The sequence below is a fragment of the Schistocerca piceifrons genome, chromosome X, assembly GCF_021461385.2.
Source record: "Schistocerca piceifrons isolate TAMUIC-IGC-003096 chromosome X, iqSchPice1.1, whole genome shotgun sequence".
Lineage (NCBI taxonomy): Eukaryota > Metazoa > Arthropoda > Insecta > Orthoptera > Acrididae > Schistocerca > Schistocerca piceifrons.
The window spans coordinates 551,004,943-551,029,043 of record NC_060149.1 but is presented as its reverse complement, the minus strand read 5'-3'; the positions used below and the strand labels follow the sequence as shown (position 1 = coordinate 551,029,043).

The 24,101-nt window shown below is 37.7% G+C and overlaps 1 protein-coding gene across 1 annotated transcript in view; it reads right to left on the bottom strand.

Annotated features, from left to right (window-relative positions):
* The window catches only part of LOC124721170 (zinc finger FYVE domain-containing protein 26), a 423,927-nt gene that overhangs the window by 256,607 nt on the left and 143,219 nt on the right, over positions 1-24,101 (bottom strand). The window contains exons 15-16 of the mRNA XM_047246006.1: positions 23,720-23,837; positions 2,681-3,226 (exon numbers count right to left, since the gene is read on the bottom strand). Coding sequence (XP_047101962.1) covers positions 2,681-3,226; positions 23,720-23,837 — 664 coding nt within the window. The remainder of the gene's footprint in view (positions 1-2,680; positions 3,227-23,719; positions 23,838-24,101) is intronic.

The window sequence follows — 24,101 nt, the reverse complement described above, 5'->3', positions numbered from 1 at the left end:
CAGTATGCTACCTAGCAACTAAGTCTAAGTAAGTCTACCATTGTCCACTATTGACTTAACAGGGGACTGGTTTATTGTTATTCACCAGCAATTATAAATAAAATGAAATAATTCTCAAAACAAAATGGTGAAAGCAGAATATGCTGTTCCTGGTTATGCACAGACAAGTAGAAGAAAAAGAAGCCAAAAATATAATTGAGAAGCAAGAAAGAAAGCAGGACCAACTCTTCGGTTACAAAACAGATTTTTTTCCCCCATGACAGACGGAATACTGGTGTCCTTCCCACAATCAAATCATGATATCTTACTTCAATAATTATATGTTTGGCACTGTGTCATTCAGATTTCCAGAAATGTATTCTCAATATGCAATATGTAATTGCTCAGACACATGTAGAAGTCACATTTCCAGAGACTGAACCATCAGTCACAACAGTCAGGTTCCACTAATGAATTGGGAATAAGCACTGATGTTGACTACAAGGTGATGCCCACTAGAAGAACAGAAAACTTTGCAGAAAATTTTGCGCTATGTAGAACCTGCTGTGGTGCCATATGATACCTTCATACACTACTACATTTCTCAGTACACATTTCTTGCATAGCATCAAGTGTACAAAAAGCCATCAGACATGCATAGACCGGAGACAATCATACTTCACTGAATGTATTTAAACTGTTCCAGTTCTTTCAATGCCACAGCTGATTCATACCAGAGTTAAGGTTTAGTTCCACTCTCTCACAATTACGTAGTGGTAGACAAGACTGTTGTAGTGTCAAATACTTTGAGCTTCAGAATCCTCATTAAATGCACTACAACATATCATTTCTAGAATCTGCTGGAGAAATGTATGAATGAGGAACTTTAGGGCTTATCATTTATCAAATGACAAGAAAAAGATTTAATAATTATGCAGCATGTGTGGATGGTAAGGTTACGAAGTGTCTGTGTCACTGAGTGAGACATGTCAGTGCAAAATTGGTTGAGTTTATGAACCGACTGAAACTCTTTATTTGTAAAATTTGTCATGTAACTGCTAAAACTGTGTCCAGAAGTACAGTGTTGTAACCAACAAACTACAATTTCAGAACTCTGGACTTGATGGGTACTCAAAATATCAACGGATCAATACAAAACAAATTATGTTCAGTTCTATTAAGATTTTCTCACATTTTAAAAAATTTCTCAACTCTTTTGTGACAGAGTATGAAGCCTTGGTGGCCACTACAAATTCGAATGAAAAAGGCAGTGAAGTCATTCGATGGAGCTGAAGAACATTGGGTCGCATACCAGTAAGAAAAATCAAAATTCCGCACTTTGGATAAATGGTGTTCCACAGTATGCATAAATTTCATGAATTGCATCCTATTTCAAAAGAGACACCTCCCAGCTGCGTTAAAGTTTTGTTAAACTTCAGTTCTTTTAAAAATATTATTACTTATATGCACCTAAGAGATGACTCTATTAAAATAATATGTAAACAGCAACAGTCTATAAAAAAGATATTGGCAAAATTAGTTTGTGACTGACAAGAGATTTTGTTGATTGACTTTTTTACTCCAAGTAATTCCATAAATGCCAACAGACACAGCAAGATCATGAGAAGGCTTGGTCATACCACTCAAAACAGAAGGAGAAGATGGCACAATAATGTTTTTTCCCACACAGTACAAACAAATGATTACATTCCTCAACATATTTGACTGGGATACTCTCAATCGTCATGGACATACTCCCAATCAATCACCAAGTGAATTCTTGTGTCCCACATTTTTCAAAGAGTACATGGGAGTAACACATTTTTCAACAAACTAGGAAGTGATAGAATGTATGAAATGTAAAGGGACTTGTCAGTATGGACGTTTAGCATAGACATACATAAGATGATACACTATTTTGTTAAATACTCACAACACAACAGCAAATAGATGGAAAAATTGTGATATACTTCTGTAAAATTTGGCTTAATTTCATGTATAAATATGCATTTATCTGTGTATCAAATGTTTTGGAGTCTTGCTTTCCAGATATTCCTCATAGCTGGACAAATATAAATATCCATAACTTATGGTGTATAACATCTACAGTGACCTCATACAAAACTAACACTACTATAGTGTGGGAAAATGAACGTTTTAACCACATGTGGTAGATAGTGCTACATGCCAAGGCTAAATAATTTGTTGGTTGCATTACTTCACTACTGCTTTCCTCCTGCCTTGTGTGTGGGCATGTTTTTTACTCTGTTAATCATTTAGAGCCAATTAGTAGAACTGACATTTCTTGGAACTAATGTAAGAGCAATTTCTTTTATTATTTCTTGGTTGGAAATTAGAGGGTGTGAATTAATAATTATTCTATTTTACAACTGACCAAATGTAACAATGTAAGAGAGGTATTTTGTTAGAAGAAAATGAACTGGAGTTGTATTAAGAGACCATAATATAATTCCTTAACTATCATTGAATGGAATACATATCACATCAGGTGTTAATATTTGTATGGAATTTGCTTACCATTTAACTTAGAGCCTTACTCAGTTTCTGTTCAGTAGTAAAATACATATACATTTACAGTGAAGATCTAGCTACATTACTAACTTCATACATTTATGAACTTGTCCATTAGTTACTGCATAACTTGTTTAACTGTAGCAATATCTGAATGATTTTTACTTACCCTTCTCTGTTCTGTTGTTATTGCACATCTTCATTAACTTTCTGAAACAAATGTGTGCACTTGTGTTGTGAAGGTAGTTTCCACGTGTAATTATGGCTTCTTGCATTTCATTTCTTCTAATGTCTGCATCTTTACATCTACAAAATTCTTTCAAAGCATTCTGCATAGATGACCAGTAATTTACTAGCTCCATTGCTGCATTCACATTCAGTGGATAGAGTACAGAACTTATAACAACAGGAAGGGAGATATCAGTGGGGAGAAACTGAGACAATGAATGTGAATTATCTTCAGAGTTTCTATCACTCACAAGAAAATCTAGAGTTTTTCCTATTGCAGAGGCAAAAATAACAAAACCAGCTGAGCTATTACGTGAAGCTTCTTGTGATTCTTCAGTCTTGAGCATTGGGCAATGGGACTGGGCTACTGCTAACATACTAACTGAATGTTCCTGGCTTGATCCAAGTGTTAAGAGCATATCTATGATGACAATAGCTGTCTCACAGTCTGCACACTGAAGGGCTGCACTGGACTGAAGATTTCCAACTGAAAACACAAGAAGAAGTGAAAATAAATAAATAAATAAATAAATAAAATAAGCATGTGAGGTGAATAGAAAATGACAAATGAGTAACAAGCATAGATTTACTATTTCCCTAATAATTTTGAAATACAAGAAAAGACTTCTACAACAGGCTATTCAGAATGAAATCTTGGATGTTCAACACATTTCAGGATGAGTGAGGTCCACCTCAACTGTATTAGAACGTAGCAAGTCTGTGAAGTTTTACACAGTTTGTGACAGTTTTGCATAAACATTGCATGTTTGCTCAGCCTGTTATCTTATATCTATAGTTGCTTATGCAATCAATAATATATATAAATATGGTGTAACGGTACATCACAATTTTCTGTAACTCTGATCTTTATATATTTCACATAGATGGACAAAAAAGGCACTACTCTATTTCAGTAATACTTTTATAGCCTCAACAGCTACAACTAGGTGAGAAAAACAGTGCAGCTTCTTTAGTGAGTTCAGGGAGTACCCCGGGCAGTACAAATTGATAATATTTTTCAAAGTCACTATGATATCACTATTAGTGTTAAATTTATAAAATAAATGTTGAGTGCCATACCAAGTGAGGCAGCTAATACACCCCAGCCTGGTACTCTTTGTACTGAGCGACATGGGCAGGCCATCTGCTACAGGTGCTGTGCACTGTCTGATTCACACCAATCCACTGCATTACTGATTCAGCACTATAGCCACCATACTGATGGCATTACCTTGCCAGCTGCCACCATTGCCTGAGAGAAAACTCCACTTACTATCTGTCTGCCAGGCTGCCGCTGGCACCAGCATGCTTCACCAGATGAGGCCAGCCTACGTCATGGAGGGCATTGGCTGCCTTATTTTACACATCTAGTTCCATAGGACTTCTCAGTACCAACTTCACTGCTGTAGCTTGTTACAAAATAAAGTGATTTTTTGAACCAATACTATTTCCATGCCCAATCACGACCTCAGACCACACCACTGCAGCTACTTCCACAGTGGTGAATTGCAGACATCCTGATCTATCACAGTCAGCCTCGCCACCCACCACAGCACTCACTCACCCCAGCTGCTACAATATGGATTATATATGGTGTTCACTCAAGAATCTCTCACAGATAGCTCTCTAAGCAGTTGGGAGTACTGACAACAGTCTTTCAGTATATTTACTCTCTTATGAAGTTTGTTATTAGCAATCACAGTCTCAAAACAACATTCATAAATTCATTATTTGAAAGAGAAATGATATATGCTATCATTCAACTACCCCCGATAGATGTAAAGAATTTAATGAATAATAAAACTAATTTCAAGCACAAATTGAGATCATATCTGCTTGACAACTCCTATTCCAAATATCCCGATGTACAGTAAAAAAATAAAAACTCATAGGAATTCATACAAATGGTCATCATGTAGTCATATTTTCCACTAAGAAGACACTACAATAGTTAAACTGACATGTTCCATATCATAGCAGGAGAACACATTTATGATCCACAGAACATGCACATAACTTAATTGCACAACACTACACTCATTCAATAACCATCATTTTGATTTGCAGCTCCTTGTATTGGCCGTGTTTGCGGTTAAAATTGTTGGATGTGAGGTCCGCCAGTTATGCAAAACACCGTTTCTCTGCACCCAAATACGTTTCGGCACCACTGTGCCATCATCAGTGGGTTTTTGTTTTTATTTATTCTGTAATGTGAACATTAACTGAATATAAAATTATGTGTGCATTTTTAGTTCAAACAACAGATCGTTTCTTTTACATTTGGTGTTCATGAAATTTCTGGATCACTTGTGTGTTACTTACTACAGGTAGCTTGTCATCTGCAACCAATCGATGTTATGAGAAAATTTTTTTGCTGGGAGTTAACCTATCTTCTAAACTGTAATTCAGTTTTTTGCGATGCTTTCATGACTATATTTGTTTTTACTTATGTTTTAGTGTGGCAAGTACTTCCATTCTCCGCATAATGCTGAGGTGTTCACCAGAACTGGTGAACAAATGAACACTGACTGGGCTGGAACACACAACAAACCAAAATCACACTGTGTTCTGGTGAAAAGTGTTTTAGTACGTTATTTGTGAAAAATACTTGTTATAGTTATGTGTGCATCACAACACCTCAGCATTATGCGGAGAATGAAAGTACCTGTTACACGAAAACATAAGTAAAAATGAACACAGTCGCGAAAACATCACGAAAAACTGAATTATATTCTAGAAGATAGGTTGACTTCCAGCAAAAAAAAATTTCTCATCAACATCGTTTGGTTGCAGATGACAAGCTACCCATAATAATTAACCCACAAGTGATCCAGAAAATTCATACACACCAAATGTAAAGATATTTACAAAAAGAAACAATCTGTTGTTTGAGGCAAAAATGCACATAATTTTATAATCATTTAACAAAAATGTTCACATTACAGAATAAATAAAAACGAAAACCTACTGATGATGGCACAGTTGTGCTGAAACATGTTTGGTTACTTAGAAAAACAGTGTTTTGCATAACTGACGGACCTCACATCCAACTCATTCAATAAGTTTACACCACACCAGAGTGATCAAATGAAATAACATATGTGTTCAAAAACTCTGAGAACTGTGTCTTTGATTGACACATATCAATCAGTTTATTTACAAGTAATTAAATCATGTAATACATACACAATTCAACTTGCAATATCCACCAAGATAATTACACAAGGTCTTGATAAATTCCACAAATTGAAATGCTTATTAGATAGTGCCTGAATACAGCTTGTCAAAACTGGTTACAGCATTACAAATATCTTACATGATCTTCCCATATATGCTACTGCACTGGGTTGTGGCTTTCTTTCTGTTTGGGTTTTGATGATCTGTTCACTACGCTGTTAAGAGTAGGATACCTGCATGTCTACTTTCTTGTTCATTACTATACCTACCCATGCAATACCTCCATTTGGGTTTGTGTTAACCCTCTACTGAACTGGGCAAAAATCCTGTTCTTCCTGCCACTGCTCATCACTAACACCCAATATATCGAACATGAACTCATTCATTTCTGCTAAGAACTACATTATGCAATACACAGCTGTATCACTATACTTTATTAGAGACAACTGATTTCAATCTAGGATCAGTCCATCATTGGGTCCACTGTACCAAAGAAGAACAAGAACACACATATGACAAAGTCTATAACATTAAAGTATTCAGCCATTTTGTGAAACAGCATTAAATACATCATATCTTACATTACTGTAACAAAGTACTTATAGGACCATCTCAGCTATTCATTTGCATAGTCGAAATAACAGTTGTCAGACGTACATTGTTCCATCCCTAATAGTAGCTATGTAAATGTAAAATATATATCCATTTAACCTCATAGATGTTGGTGCGTAGTGTAGCCATACACAGAACAGAGCAGGTCAAAGATTATTCAATGAAGCATTTGAGGCATTGCAGCAAAATACCAATTATTCATAAGATCAATTGTCAGTACCACATAGACATTAACATACACATACTGACAAATGTTAATTGCTTTTTAGTAATTTAATTACACATGATTTGCATTTTATGGTTACTACATAACATCAATGGAAACACGGACAGATGCACTTCAGTCTAATTAACTCTGAAAGTAATATAGGTACTAGTCATAAGGATTACATCGTCATAACATAAAATGTCAACTAAAATCTAAATCCCTCCCATGAGTATATATCACAATGTGCTACAAAGTTTACTACACATTACTGCTGATTATCATAATTAGATGTGACAGTTCTTCTACCTTGTCTGTTTAACATAGTACTTACTTACAGTTACAGAGTATATTACTGAAAAAGATGTTTATGAGCTACCAAACCAAATGTATACAGAGCATTGACAAATTATCACATTTTACACTGAACCTCAAGAGTGCCAATATTGGTCAACAGCCTATGTCACAAAATAATTTCCCTGGGATTATGGTCTACATACAGTCTTAATTTGTCCAGTAATCCTTGATTTGTTCTGGTTACCACTGTGGTTTCTAAGTAATGACATGTTATAGATCAAGTTGCTATGAGCCTGTGTTGTTGTTGTTGTTGTTGTTGTTGTGGCCTTCAGTCCAAAGACTGGTTCAACACAGTTCTCTGTGCTACTTTATCCTGCGCAAGCCTCTTCATCTCTGAATAACTACTGAAACCTACATCCTTCTGAATCTGCTTACTGTATTCATCTCTTGGTCTCCATCTACATAATCCCCCCACCACACACACACACACACACACACACACACACACACACACACACACACTTCCCACCAATCATAAACTGGTGATCGCTTGATGTCTCAGATTGTGTCCTACCAACTGAGCTCTTGTTTTAGTCAAGTTGTGCCACAAATTTCTTGTCTCCCCAATTCTACTCCATATCTCCTCATCATTAATAATGTGACCTACCTATCTAATCTTCAGCAATCTTCTGTAGCACCATATTTCAAAAGCTTCAGTTCTTTTCTTGTCTAAATTGTTTATCGTCTATGTTTCATTTCCATACATGGCTACACTCCAGACAAACACCTTCAGAAAAGACTTCTTCACATGTAAGTCTACATTTAATGTTAACAAATTTCTTTCTTCAGAAACGCTTTTCTTGTAATTGCCAGTCTACATTTTATATCTTTTCCACTTCGGCCATCATCAATTATTTTGCTGCCCAAATAGTAAAACCTATCTACTACTTTAAGTGTCTCATTTCCTAATCTAAGTCCCTCAGCATCACCTGGCTGAATTAGACTACATTCCATAATCCTTGTCTTGCTTTTGCTGCAGTTCATTTTATATCCTCCCTTTGTGACACTGACAATTCTGCTCAACTGCTCTCCCAAGTATTTCAGTCTCTGACAGAATTACAATGTCATTGACAAACCTCAAGGTTTTTCTTTCTTCTGCCTGCACTTTAGTTCCTACTCATAATTTTTTTGGTTCCCTTCACTGCTTGCTCAGTGTACACACTGAATAACATTGGGGATGGACTAAAACCCTGAGGTCACTCCCTTTCCTGCTACTGCTTCCATTTAATGTCCCCCGGTTCTTATAACTGCTGCGTTTTCTACACAAGTTGTAAATAGCCTTTTACTCCCTGTATTTTATCCCTGCTACCTTCAGAATTTAAAAAAGAGTATTGCAGTCAACACTATCAAAAGCTTTCCCTAGCTCTACCAATGCTATAAATGTAGGTTTTCCTTTCCTTAACCTATTTTCTACAATAAGTCATAGGGTCAGATTCGCCTTGTGTGTTCCTACATTTCTCCAAAATCTTAACTGATCTTCCCTGAAGTTGGCTTCTGCCAGTTTTCCAACCTTCTGTAAGGAATTCATGTTAGTATTTTGCAACCACAACTTATTAAACTGATAGTTTGGTAATTTTCACACCTGTCGGCAACTGCTTTCTTTGGAATTGTAATTTGAATTATTACATTCTTCTTTACGTCTGAGGGTATTTTGCCTGTCTCAAACATCTTGCACACCAGATGGAAGAGGTTTGTCATGGCTAGCTCCCTCAAGGTTGTCAGTAGTTCTGACAGAATATCATATAAGCCAGGGCCCTTGTTTCGACTTAGGTCTTTTAGTATTCTGTAAAATTCCTCTCACAGTATCATATCCCCCTTCTCATCTTCATCTATGTCCTCCTCCATTTCCATAATATTGTCTTCAAGTTCATCTTCCTTGTGTAGATCCTTTATATACTACTTCCACCTTTCAGCTTTCCCTTGTTTGCTTAGTACTGTTTTTCCATCTGAGCTCTCAATAATCATAGAACTTATAACAACAACAACTGTACATATAATAATAATTTTTTCTTCTGATTTTCGATAAATTAGTGTAAGCAATGTTTTGATTTCATTGCTTTTTCTTTTTGTGTCATTATGTTAAAGAAAATGTAAGCAACTTTCGATGTGAATATTAATATTTATGTCAAATTTCAGGAAATGCTATAACAGAATTGAAGTGTAACACATGTTGAATCTATTGTAACATGTTTAAAATCGTAATTGTGCGCCTGGTCCATACGTAGACAATGTATTAGGATATGTGGAATGTAAAACCTTTGGTGAATACCCTGTCTGGAGGGGAGCGGTAAAAGGTGGATGGCAGGCGAGCGCGGGAAAATGCACACAGGCGCGGCACGACATAACGGGCTCAGCAGTAGTAACAGTCGGAGTTGGGCATCGGTCTGAGGAACACGTTCCGGATCGAGGAGGCTATCCTGGAAAAAGTGGTTTCATTGAGCCTCGGATGTGCCGTTTCTGACGACTACACAGCATGGCTATCTTCTATAGGCACTGAATTGAAAAGGATTACAACGCTAAGAAGAAGCAAAGTGCCGATACACCAAGAGCCATAGCTGTGATTGTATGTGTGCTGTGCGCCTCGCCATCTCGCCACCTGCCAACCGCCGCATCGACACGAACAGGTCGAATCTTTAGAATTGTATTCGTGTGGACCAGTGTTAATTTTGTTCCTGACTGTTCAATAACAACTTAACTTTTACCACAATTGTCCAATCAATTAATTATCCTTATCACTAACCTAGACAGGGTCCTTTCCACATGTTGTGCAATCCGAGTGCCCCGATATGAAGATGTAAAGTTTATGTTAATAAGAATTTCCTGCAGACCTTTTTATGCTAGAATGAATTTTAAGGAGCTTTATTGTTAATGAAAATATAAGCAAAGAACAAAGGTCTGACAAAGTTGGAAGTTAATTTTGGAACTGGTTTAGTAATGAAGCTTAATTAATTTGAGACAAAAATAATGGTAGTTAAATGAGGAAGTAATAAGACAAAAAGAGTAGTAACTCATATTTTGTAAATCTTGAGTGATTAATGTTTCCAATAGTTAATAGTTGCAATACAGTGATCATAACAGTTTCAGGGTCCCCCCCCCCCCCTCTACTCTTTTCTTTTCTATTCATTTAAATTCTGGAGTGTACTGAACCGATTTGACCTGCAAAGTTAAAGTCAATATAAAACCTAAATTTATCAGTGTTTTACCCTTATTAAAATTGACCTTGTATGTATGTTTCAAAAGTGCTATTTCTAGGGAAACCTATGCCCGATTTCAGTCAGATCAATAGACAAAACGCAGTTTGTAGTAATCATTGTAGTGTGATGTTGTGTATTTATAGTTTGTCCAAATTAATACAGAAAGGGAAAATATTAATTCAGTAGATTTTTCTGGTTCTAAAATTTACCATATAATGCAGTATTACTACGTGTTGTTATGCTTGTACGTACATCCACTTGTACAAGGAAAAAACTCACTTAATGCCTAATTAGGCTGGCGACTGTATTATTAACAATTGGTAGCATCTACTGTGTATGTTTCTTGCCCGTCCTAACGTGTAGTTGCACTTTAGACTTGCTTGACGTATCATTGTTGTTACTGAGTGGGCGTAAATCTGATTTTGCCTCCATTCAGGTACACGCGGTCAACATATTTACTAAAATCCTTTCTTATAAGGTGAAGCCCGTCAACTTATCATAGTACAGGCTTTAAAGAGTTAACGTACGCCCGAGCGTAGACGTTACAAGTGGCTTCCCGGTGACAGGACATCCAGTTGTTGTCGGTCACAAATTAACGTGAATACCGAACAGTGGATGTTCAGTGGCTCAAATTGCAATAACAGTCAGTAAAGTAAACAGCAGTGAACGTCAAGTACAGTGGAGAGGTGTAATTGGCATTCAGTATGGACAGGAACGTAGACACGGTAGATGGCCGAGCGTAATGGAAAATGCGGCTGGCAGTAGCAGGAGTTTACGCAGCCAGATAACAGATGGCGTTAGCGGAAGACAATTGGTGTACATACAATATCATGAACACGTTAACGAACAGATTGAAATGTCAAGATCGTCTCGAACACAGCAAGGGATAAAACAGGAAGTAGAGGGTGGCTTTGTAGATGATAGTGGGTATGTGAATGAATCCACTGACATGTTTGATTCACCACAGATAAAGAAAGAACTGAAAGAAACTTCTGAAGTAGGATCAGAATACACCGATTCAGTAGAACAAAACAGTGTGAAAATTTTAAGCATGAACGATTTATTTGAAAAATTAACCAAACAAATTTCAGGGCAGAATAATCAGGTTAAAACACACGTTGCCGAGCAGCTCAAAACACAGAATGATCAGCTTCAAAAACAAGTCGGTAGTCAGGTTAGTCAGCTTAAAACACACGTTGACGAGCAGCTTAAAACACAGAGCCATCAGCTCAAAACACAGAATGATCAGCTTAATGCACAGGTCGAAGAGCAAGGAATTAAAATTAGTAAACAAATAGAACAGGTAGAACAAAAAGTGGGTAATTTAAGTTCTGTGGTAAATACTATGAAATTTGAAATTGACACCATTAACAAAAATATGGATACTATGCAGGGGGAAATTGACAACATTAACAGTAGGTTTGATGTTGAAATTCTCAACATCCAAGAGAAAGTAGAGCCTCTGGTTGAAAGAAAAGTAGACGAAAAAGTTTTCGGTCTTAAAACTGAAATTGTAAATGAATGTCAACACAGAATCTCACAGTTGAAAAGGGCAGTTTCAGACACTGAAAGAGATTTAGGTGAGAAAGTTACCGGATGCGTACAAAAATGTGAACAAAATGCTTCGAAAATTCAAGGCAAAATTTTCGATCTTGAGAGTAAAATTAAAGATAGACCTGGTGTTGTCTGTAATGGCACACCAATTACGAAGCTATTAGAAGGTGAGGAACGCTTCGATCCCACCAAGAAACATAACGGATGGCATCCGTTAGATTTCATCAAAAATTGCGAGAGGATATTTCCTGAACACTTGTCTGATCAGGAAAAGATAAATGTAGTAATTAGCGCCTTAGCAGGTGACGCTAAGCGCTGGGGAATTAATTTGAATACCGAATGAATGACGTTCGAAGAATTTAAGCAAAGGTTTACGGAAGAATATTGGTCCGAACAAAAACAGGATCATTTATGGCGCGAGTTTATCATGGCCAAGCTTCATGATAACAGGGGCAGGAATTCTTTGAAAGATTTCTGCAAATATTGGTACCGGAAATTGACGCATTTAAGAGGTAGAAGATCAGATTCAGAAATTATCTGGGAGCTATATAAAAAGCTTCCAGACGATTCGAAGAGATATGTGGGAAGCAATCATCGCAGCTTCCAAGCATTTCTCGAAAGGGTCTAAGACGAAGACCATTGGCGCGAAAGTCGTGCCAATTATCAAAATTTTGGTAATCGAAATAACCGTAATAATGATGAAAGAAATGACGGCGAAGGGTTTCGCGTCAATATGATACAGAGAGGTAGAGGTAGAGGCAGAGGAAGAGGAAGTTATCCAGGTCGCGGTAGAGGATACACCGCGCAAAATAATAACGATGCGGGAAACTGATTTCCGCGAACGTTGTGGGCCAAACGGAAGCGGACAATATATACCGGCCCCGATTTAAGAAAGGTTACCGAATTGACAGTAAAGTTATGAGACAGGTTAGAGACAGGTGTGGAACGACGCAATGTGTTGTTGCGAAACAAGCGTCAGATGCGAGCCAGAATGAGTCATCTCCGCCGCGCAGAGCGTTACATGTTAACAGGCGAGTGGAGCAGCAGAGGGCAACGGCCCAGCCTAGTAGAACAGCTGTTCAGAGAGAAGCCGCTAGCAATGCGGCAGCATTAGATACGAACATAGCCGTAAGAGCTGATGAATATATTACGAGTAATAATTCCGTGGTGAAGGAAATAATAGATGAAATTGTGAATACACAGAGAGGTGTGGTTAGCAGTGTTTGCAATGAAGTAAAAGGCGAGAATGAATTAGCGGAAGTAAATATTTGGTGTGTGCAGATCGATGATCTGTACAAGGGCCTAAAGCAATGTGAGTGGGAGGATTTTAAGAAGGAGTATGAGGCAAGGAAATTAGTTAGTGGGAAAGGAGATAGTAGGGACGTCGATAAGGTGACCTGGCCCAAATTTAAAGAGGAGAGAGTAAATAGCGCCACGCAAAGTACGCGTGCTGCCGATAGGGCAAAAGTTAATGATAGGCAGGAATTGGAGGATGAAATCCTTAGCATTGACGAGGAAGTAACTTCTGTTAACAATCCGCCAACAGTACAAGCTGCTACCGAAAGGCACCATGGGGAAGGGACAGATGATTACCTAAAAGTAATTGAAGTCCACGAGGATTACACGAAATATGAATTAACAGTAGATGTGAGTAAAGCTGATGATGAGGCCGTTTTGCCAAAAGAGGATACTGAGTTAAAATCAAAGCCTGACCAAAATGCAGAGGGAGAACTTAGTGCCTGTCTCAGAAAAGCTTTTATGTTGGAACCTGAAAGCGATCCAGAATGGTCGGATTCTGCTGACGATAGTTCAGACGATGAATATTTCGGTAATAGTGAAAATAATGGGGATGCAGCTAATTGTGATATTGTACCTAATGATGACGAAGTTTCAAAACAAAATCCAGATGTTGAGGCCGAACAAAGAAAGAAAGAGCCACCTGACGACTCAGGATCTATTTTACAAAGAGTTCAAGTAATTAATGACTTTGAACTCCCGGAACCAAAGAAACCGCCAGATATATGTGGGGTGAATGTTAAAAGCATATCTTGGGACGATCTTATCGTCCACCCGGATTTGCTTAGGGAAGATCACAATAATGAAAAACATTCGACGGTTAAACAAACTGTAATACCAGTTGAAATTTATAATGTGAAATTGCAAGTACTTCTTGATACTGGATCTCAGATAAGCGCAATCTCCCAGTCGTTTTTCGAACACATTTGTGATAAGCCTGGACTAGTAATTATGTCAGTGACGGGTGTAAAAATTGTTGGTGCTACTGGCAAAACTAGCAAGCCAATAAAGAACCAGGTTTTGGTTGAATTTAGTATAAAAGGACAAAAGTTTGAACACGATTTTTTGGTTGTGCCAGATTTGAGTACTGAAATGATTCTGGGAATAGATTGGTTAGATAAAGAAAAGGTGATTATTGATTGTAGCCAGGAAGTGATTAAAATTAATAATGCATCTAGGAATTTGGAATTAAAATTTGAGGAAAATTGGAAGGTGTTCGGTTCAGAAATTGATTCTTTATTGTTGGAGATCGACCAAGGGAATGATGGTTTGACAAACAAGTATGAGGTGTACCATGTCCAGAGGTTAATAGATGAGAGTGACAAGCAGGGGCATAATTTTAAAGAAATGGTGGAAAATTTGAAGGGAATATCTCCCAAACAGAAAACAAAATTGCTTGATGTTTTAGATAGTAACAGCACCGTATTTTCGGACAAACCTGGCCTAGTTAAGAACTTTGAATACCAGATTGAGACAATAGAGCATAAACCTTTCTTTGTAAGACCGTTTTCGATACCCATATCAAAGAGGCAGGCTGTTCAAGTGGAAATAGATAAAATGATAGAATGGGGTGTAATCGAACGGAGTAGCAGCGAATATAATAGTTCCCTTATCATCGTGAACAAAAGGGATGGGGGAGTGAGAGTAGTTATCGACGCCAGAACTTTGAACAAAATTGTAAAGAAGGAAATTGACAGACCTGAAAATCTGGACGAAATGCTCCAAAATTTTTATAACATGAAGTATTTAACCAGTCTGGATATGACCGCCGGATACTGGCAAATCCCATTGAGTAAAGAATCCCGTAAATATACCGCTTTTCTATTCGCCGGGATATGCTATCAGTATAAAGTAGTGCCATTTGGGCTTAGCACTTCTGTGGCAGTATTTATTAGGGCACTGGACTTTGTATTAGGGAGAGAATTGAGTTCCCGGCTAACCATTTATGTAGATGATTTACCGATTGCTACAGAAGAATGGCAAGAGCATTGTGAATTATTGCAGAAAGTTGTTATTGCTCTACATGCAGGGGGCATGACACTTAAGTGGAAGAAATGTGAATTTGCGAAGTCGGAAATAAAGTTTCTGGGGCACATTATTACTACGACCGGTATTGGCAAGGACCCGGAAAAGTTAAGTGCAATAGCAGGGTGTCCAGCTCCTAGAAATAGAAAACAGTTGAAAGCCTTTTTAGGTTTATGTGGGTTCTATAGAAAATTCGTCAAGGGGCAAGTTTTTAATAGTCCTTATTTGAATAACCTACTTAAGAAAAATAGTGCTTTTGTGTGGACTGAAGAGTGTATGAGAGATTTCGAAAAATTAAAAAGTGAACTTTTGAATGATAATATTTTGCATCACCCCATACTGTCAAAACCTTTCCATATGAGTACTGACAGCAGTGCTTATGGAATTGGTATAGAAGTTTTCCAAGAAATCTGTGAGGGCAAAGAAATTGAACACAGGACTATCGCATTTGCAAGTAGAACTCCAACAAAATACGAGAGAAACTACACTATATCGGAAAAGGAAGCTTTAGCCATTATATGGGGGTTAAAGAAGTTCAGAAATTATCTGTGGGGCCATAAGCTCATCATACATACTGACCACAAAGCTTTAACTTTTCTTAAAGATTGTCGTTTACTTAATGGTAGGCTAACTCGTTGGGCTTTGTTCCTGCAACAATTTGATTACGATATTTGCTATGTTAAGGGTACTGAGAATTATGTGACAGATGCTTTATCTCGATTGCCTAATGGTATGAGTGAAGTGCCCAATGAAAATGGTGAAGAGGGTACTTTTCAGATAAGGTATATGAAAGAGGTTTAAGGAAAAAGGAAAATTGAGCAAATATGTAAAAATATGAGATACCATCAGAATGAGGATCCGACATGGAAATCTGTGAAGGTAAATTTTAACAGTGTGCAGTATCCTCAAATTAAGAAATATTACAAAATTTTTAAAGGCATTTTATATAGGAGGAAAGATTTAGTCACTGAGGAATGGAGAGTATGTTGGCCACACCAGTTTGATACTGATGTCATAGATTATTTTCATTTAGCATTGGGGCATAGTGGGCCGAAGAAATGTTTGGATAAATTGAATAATGTAGTAGTGATTGCTGGTAGTGTCAGTAAGAAGGTAAAGGAACGGGTTAAGTCGTGTGAGTTCTGTCAAAAGGCCAAAGTACCGAACAAGACTAATAGAGGTCCAATGCAAAGTACATTACCTGAAGACACCCTAGAATTATTATCTGTAGATTTGTATGGTCCCCTCCCAAAGACTTCGGGAAATTGTGCATATATTTTAGTAATTTTGGAAGTATTCTCAAAATTTGTGAAATTATACCCCTTGAAAAAAGCAACAGCAAAAGCTGCATTTAGTAGGATGGTCGAATACTTCAGAACCATCGGGAAACCCAAGGCAGTACTATCTGACAATGGACTCCAGTTCATATCCAAAAATTGGAAAGAAGGAATGGAGCAAAATGGTGTGGAGGTTAAATATATATCAGCTTATCATCCTGCTAGCAACCCGGTTGAAAGGTACATGTGAGAAATCGGAAGATTGTGTAGAACGTACTGCAGTCATAACCATAGGGCCTGGGGCAAGTTTATATCGGACTTTGAGACTGTCATGAACACATTACATCATGAAACTACTGGATTCCCACTGGAAGAAATTTTGTTAGGCGGCAGGAGTAAAAGTTTAATTGAAGAAAAACTAGAGTTTCCACCTTGTACAAGTTTGGGGTTGAGTAAAAAGAAAGAATTAGTCAGAAAAAGGGCAAAGCAAAAAGCTGAATCTAGATCTAAAAGACACGATAAAAATTTGAAAGTTTCAAAATTTAAAATTGGGGATTATGTTCTTTTAAAAACCCACGAAAAGTCTAGTGAACTGAACCATGAAATTTCCAAATTTAAATATATTTATAATGGGCCGTATATAATACAGAACATTCCACACGATAATGCTTACTACCTGATTTACCCAAAATCCAAAAGACCTTTAGGTGTAAGAAATGTTGTGGACCTGAAACTGTATGTTGCTAGGGGTGAGTGACATAAGAACACTCAGAAAATAATTTGCAGTAAATGTGCTGTATCCTATGCTAAAACTATTTTATTCCAAACGTAACAAATCTTTGTAAATGTATGTATACCATTGACAGTGTGCTAATGTAGTTTTGTGAGTTTCAGACTACCAAATGCACTATAAATGTAAGAATGTATGGAGAAAAGGACTGAAAAGGAAAGGGTAAATGCCAAAAACCAAAGTGGACAGTACATGAGTCATAATATAAAGGACTACCAAACACCAATGAGGGCAGATAAATAATCAATGGAGAATTGTAAGTGTGATACAGGTGATGTGGTAAAATGAGGTGAAAAGGACTGCCCAAATCTGAATAATAGGCAGCAAATATGTGTAGTAAATTTTCTGAATATTATTGTGTGTGTGTTTTTTTTTAGTAAATAAGGAAATGGACTGCCATTCAATGCAAGCAGCCACAAATTGTCTTATAGTGTATACAGATATTTGCGTTTGGTATTATAGTTAAGTGATTGTGTTCCAGATTTTGAAATTATTTCTTTGAGAAATTTAGTAAAAATGAGTAATTTGCTATTTTAATAATGTTGTGATGGGAGATTGGACTGTGCAAAAGGCACATAAGTAAATGACAAGTAAATGTTCTTGATATGCTAAAAAGTGTAGACCTATATAATGTGAGTGAAAGGAAGCTTGCGGTATATTTTTTTTTTTTTTTTTTTTTTTTTGGATGGGAAATTCACATAAAGATTCAGAACCACTGTATAAAAGTAAAATTTAGTGTTCCCATCAAATTTGTACTTAGTAAAATTTTTTGGAAACAGGGGCATGTGTAACAACAACAACTGTACATATAATAATAATTTTTTCTTCTGATTTTCGATAAATTAGTGTAAGCAATGTTTTGATTTCATTTCTTTTTCTTTTTGTGTCATTATGTTAAAGAAAATGTAAGCAACTTTCGATGTGAATATTAATATTTATGTCAAATTTCAAGAAATGCTATAACTGAATTGAAGTGTAACACATGTTGAATCTATTGTAACATGTTTAAAATTGTAATTGTGCGCCTGGTCCATACGTAGACAATGTATTAGGATATGTGGAATGTAAAACCTTTGGTGAATACCCTGTCTGGAGGGGAGCGGTAAAAGGTGGATGGCAGGCGAGCGCGGGAAAATGCACACAGGCGCGGCACGGCATAACGGGCTCAGCAGTAGTAACAGTCGGAGTTGGGCATCGGTCTGAGGAACACGTTCCGGATCGAGGAGGCTATCCTGGAAAAAGTGGTTTCATTGAGCCTCGGATGTGCCGTTTCTGACGACTACACAGCATGGCTATCTTCTATAGGCACTGAATTGAAAAGGATTACAACGCTAAGAAGAAGCAAAGTGCCGATACACCAAGAGCCATAGCTGTGATTGTATGTGTGCTGTGCGCCTCGCCATCTCGCCACCTGCCAACCGCCGCATCGACACGAACAGGTCGAATCTTTAGAATTGTATTCATGTGGACCAGTGTTAATTTTGTTCCTGACTGTTCAATAACAACTTAACTTTTACCAGAATTGTCCAATCAATTAATTATCCTTATCACTAACCTAGACAGGGTCCTTTCCACATGTTGTGCAATCCGAGTGCCCCGATATGAAGATGTAAAGTTTATGTTAATAAGAATTTCCTGCAGACCTTTTTATGCTAGAATGAATTTTAAGGAGCTTTATTGTTAATGAAAATATAAGCAAAGAACAAAGGTCTGACAAAGTTGGAAGTTAATTTTGGAACTGGTTTAGTAATGAAGCTTAATTAATTTGAGACAAAAATAATGGTAGTTAAATGAGGAAGTAATAAGACAAAAAGAGTAGTAACTCATATTTTGTAAATCTTGAGTGATTAATGTTTCCAATAGTTAATAGTTGCAATACAGTGATCATAACAGTTTCAGGGTCCCCCCCCCCCCTCTACTCTTTTCTTTTCTATTCATTTAAATTCTGGAGTGTACTGATCTGATTTGACCTGCAAAGTTAAAGTCAATATAAAACCTAAATTTATCAGTGTTTTACCCTTATTAAAATTGACCTTGTATGTATGTTTCAAAAGTGCTATTTCTAGGGAAACCTATGCCCGATTTCAGTCAGATCAATAGACAAAACACAGTTTGTAGTAATCATTGTAGTGTGATGTTGTGTATTTATAGCTTGTCCAAATTAATACAGAAAGGGAAAATATTAATTCAGTAGATTTTTCTGGTTCTAAAATTTACCATATAATGCAGTATTACTACGTGTTGTTATGCTTGTACGTACATCCACTTGTACAAGGAAAAAACTCACTTAATGCCTAATTAGGCTGGCGACCGTATTATTAACAATTGGTAGCATCTACTGTGTATGTTTCTTGCCCGTCCTAACGTGTAGTTGCACTTTAGACTTGCTTGACGTATCATTGTTGTTACTGAGTGGGCGTAAATCTGATTTTGCCTCCATTCAGGTACACGCGGTCAACATATTTACTAAAATCCTTTCTTATAAGGTGAAGCCCGTCAACTTATCATAGTACAGGCTTTAAAGAGTTAACGTACGCCCGAGCGTAGACGTTACAAACTGTTTCTTTTTTCACCAAAAGCCTCTTTAATTTTCCTCTAGACACTATTTTTCCTCTCACGAAACATGCTTCTAAATCCTTACATTTATCTTTTATCCATTCCTGCTCAGCCATTTTTCACTTCCCGTCAATACCATTTTTCAAACGTTTGTATTCCCTTTCACCTACTTTAATTGCTGCATTTTTTATATTTTCTCATTTCATTTGTTAACTTCAATATCTCCTGTGTTATCCACAGACATCTATTAGACCTTGTCTTTTTACCTATTTCATCTTCTGCTGCCTTCAATTTTTCATCTCTTAAAGTTACCCATTTGAGTTTAACAGTATTCCTTTCCCATGTTCTGGTCAACAATTGCCTAATACTCTCTCTGAAACTCTTTACAACCTCTGGTTCCTTGAACTTATCCAGGTCCCATCTCCTTAATTTCCTAACTTTTTGCAATGTCTTCATTTTTAATCTACAATTCATAACCAATAAACTGTGATCAGAATCCACATTTGTCCCTAGAAATGTCTCCCACAATCTGTGTCATACCTTTATACAATCAATCTGAAATCTCCCGGTGTCTCCAAGTCTCTTCCACATATACAACCTTCATTTTATGATTCTAACACACAGTGTTAGCAACAATTAAATTATACTCCATACAAAATTCTACCAGGTGTCTTCCTTTTTCATTTCTATCCCCCAACCCATATTCACCTACTATTTTTTCCTTCTCTTCATTTTCCTAATATTGAAATTCAGTCCCCATCACTATTAAATTTTTGTCTCTCGTAACTATCTGAATACTTTCTTTTATCTCATCACACATTTTTTCAATCTCTTCACCATCTGCAGAGCTAGTTGGCATATAAACTTGTACTACTGCGGTAGATGTGGGCTTCGTGTCTATCTTGTCTATGATACTGCATTATCTATGATGTTCATACAAGCCATTCACGACTTGCTGGTGCCAACTAACGTATCAGAAGTGCAAGCCGTAATGGGCAAGCTAACCTATGTTTTATCCTGGATGCCACTTAGGTTGTGGCACCTCTAAATTAGTTGTGCTGCAAGGGTGTTCCATTCATTTGGTTGGCTGAATGACAGGCGGCTTTCCAGTGGCTGAAAGACACACTACCGAGTGATCCGTATTTCGTCCACTTCAACCCCAGCAAGTCTGTCATTCTTGCAGTATATGCCTCAGTTTATGGCCTTGGTGTGGTGTTGTCACACTGAGTGTGCTCCAATGACAGGCCAATTACATTTGCATCAAAGACATTGACCAATGCCCAACACAACTACAGCCAACTTGAAGAGGAGAAATTGGCTATCATTTACTGGGTCATTCACTTCCATCAACAACTGTATGGCTGCCAATTTTCTCTGGTTATGGACCATAGACCATTTATGGCTTTGTTCGAGACCTCCTAGTCTGTCCCAGCACATACAGTGTAGAAGTTACAATGACGAGCTCTTCTGTTGTCCAATTGCCAGTACAAGTTAGCATATCGGCCCACTACCAAGTACTCCAACGCAGGCCTTCTGTCAAGGGTCCCTACTGGCTCCAATGCTGCATTTGATTCCTCGAATGACTGCTGCCATAACATTAATTCACAAGAAATCTGGCTTTTGGAAATTTTCCAGTCAAATTCTGCCATGTGGTGCAGGAGGCAGCATCAGATCCTGTGTTGCAGATGGTACTAGAGTTCATTCATTGTGGGTGGCCGTGGAGTCTGAAGGAGATCTGTCACCTGGTGGTTCATTGCTACTTTGTTCATCAGCGTGTCGTCTCTGTACAGAGGGACATCATCTTGATGCATGCTGAAATGCGCAATGAGAGAGTCTTGGTCCAACAGTCCTGCCAGTGGGAAGTTCCTCACTTGTGGCACCAAGGACATTGGAGTATTGTCTGTATGAAGCAGTTGGCAAGGCGCCATTGTACATGTTAGGAATGGATGCACAAATAAAGAGCATGACTACGTAGTGTGCAAATTATCAATCTGCTCCCCACAGCAGTACTTTGAATGGTCATGTTATGACACACCTTGACAATGTATGCACATAGATTTTGCTGGGCCACACTGGAACATATGCAGGCTAATGGTTGTCTATGCATACAGCAAGTTTTCCTTCATCATTCCAATGAAATCTACCACATCAGTCAGAACAGCTCCATTTATGACATCTACCACAGAGACCTTTTGTCCTTCCTTCCGAGTCACAGTTTCAGCCTCAGCAACAAATGTTCTATCACATGTTTGGCTGGGCTCATCAATGGGAATGGGATGTGGTGCCTGAGATGTTGTCCTGTTCCACCTACACCATTCACAATCTGACAGCATCAGAAACAGCTTCAGCCAATTCACTAGGGAGATCCTGCCACCCCCTTTTTGTTCACAGACCCAACATGCCAGTGTTACAGTCACAGATGTCACCTCTGGCAGTGCAGTCATCTCTGAAGCGGGAGATGCCCATGGACATTGATGTAGCGCAACCATCAGCATCACAATCATGCTAGCAGCCCCTGATACAGCCAGCAACAGGGTTGCGCCTGGTCACCTGGCCAGATGCCCCGGAGGGCCAAGAAGTTGTCTCCGGCGGCCTGCCTTTTGCATTATTTGCCCCAGTGCCTACAGTCACCGACATACACCCTGTGGTTGATTTCCCAGTCGGCATTTCAGCCATGTGCAGGGTGGATACCAGGGTGAGGCTGGGTGTTCAGCGCTGACTGACTGAACTTCCAGCACCTAATTCTGCAGTTGCATCAGCATTCCCCCCCCCCCCCCCCCACTTCCTCCATCATCATGTCGCATCTTCAAACTTAACACCAGGGTGGAAGGGGGGGGGGGAGGCATGTGGTGTCTTCCAGTAATGAGAGCAGCACAAGAAGTATTGACCACTGCAGAGATACCATCTACACACTTGTGTTTTCTAGTGACTGTAGTGAAGCCACAGTACAGTCATTCTGAACTTGTATCAATTTGTCACTCAGTAATTGTGGCTCATTTAGTGCATTCTGCACCGCAAGTCCATGTGTGCAGTTTCATAACTAAAGTCGAGCCTGGCAAGCACAAATAAGTTTTGTTGTAATTAATAAAGTATTAGTTCTTCAGAGTGTTCTAACTAACCATATTATTACTAGCAACCTCAGTGTCCAAGAAGTCTGACACAATGCTGAATATGTTCTCTTCCACTGCAAATAACTTAAGCTAACTTAACACACCTTGCTTGTAATTTTATTAAGAGCATAGTTATGATAACCAACAGTTTGGTTGCTTTAGCCATTTTACATTTTCAAAGACAATGCATCTTTTGTAACTACATTATTAATGACTTATTATCATTCTGTCAGATCATAATTATCATCCCTGATATATTTTATATAATTATTTTGCAACTGTAATTTCTAAATATTCACTTACTGTCACAGCTGTCAAATGATGATGTAGTTTGGTGTAAGCACTGTCACCTGTTTCCTGGCTATTGTGAATAATTATGTTGCTAACTTTTGTTCAGTTCTACTTTTCAATTTTTTGGATTAATTCTGCGCTCTTTAACACGACGTCTGTACTTTAGGTTTTTTCATTGGTTGTAGCAACTGTGATTGGGGAGGTTGAGGTGCCTACTTTATCCATTAAGCAGCGGTAGCTTTCACTTGATTTCCTGTTTTGTTTAACTGCAGACAGCCTGAAGACATTTAACAAATCAAACTGCCCATAACACAATATATGTGTAATTATAAAGCTGATGTGGTTTTTATTAATCATTAAATTTCATGTGTAGTACTGCACAGTCTGCAATTTATAAAATTCTATATATTTTGTACACTATAACCTCTGGTAAGGATTCTTATACTTCCTATATAATCTATAATATGGAATGTAGTTATTAATGTATTTATGAAAATTAAATGCAAATGAAAGAAACATAAGGTATTTATGATTACCTGAAACAGCTTTGCTGAGGTCTTCTATGACAGGTGGTGACACCTTTGACAGAAAATGCTCCACTTCGCAGGTCACAGCTGTTGTATGAATGTTGGCACCTGCAGTTTCTTTTATCGACTAGAAATCACAAAACAAAACACTGTAAGGCACCTTATATTAATGTAACTCTCAGCATATATCAATTTCTTTTTTAGATATGTAAATTTAAGTGGTTATTATTTGTCATCAGTTTGCATCCCCACTCTATTGAAATACAATGTAAAATATGAGACTGAAACAAAAAGCTAGGGAGAAAGAGATTGTCATAACCAGTTACCAAAATGACTATGTATCTTCACTATGTATGAACTGCATCAACTAAGGCATAAATGGAAAACAAAG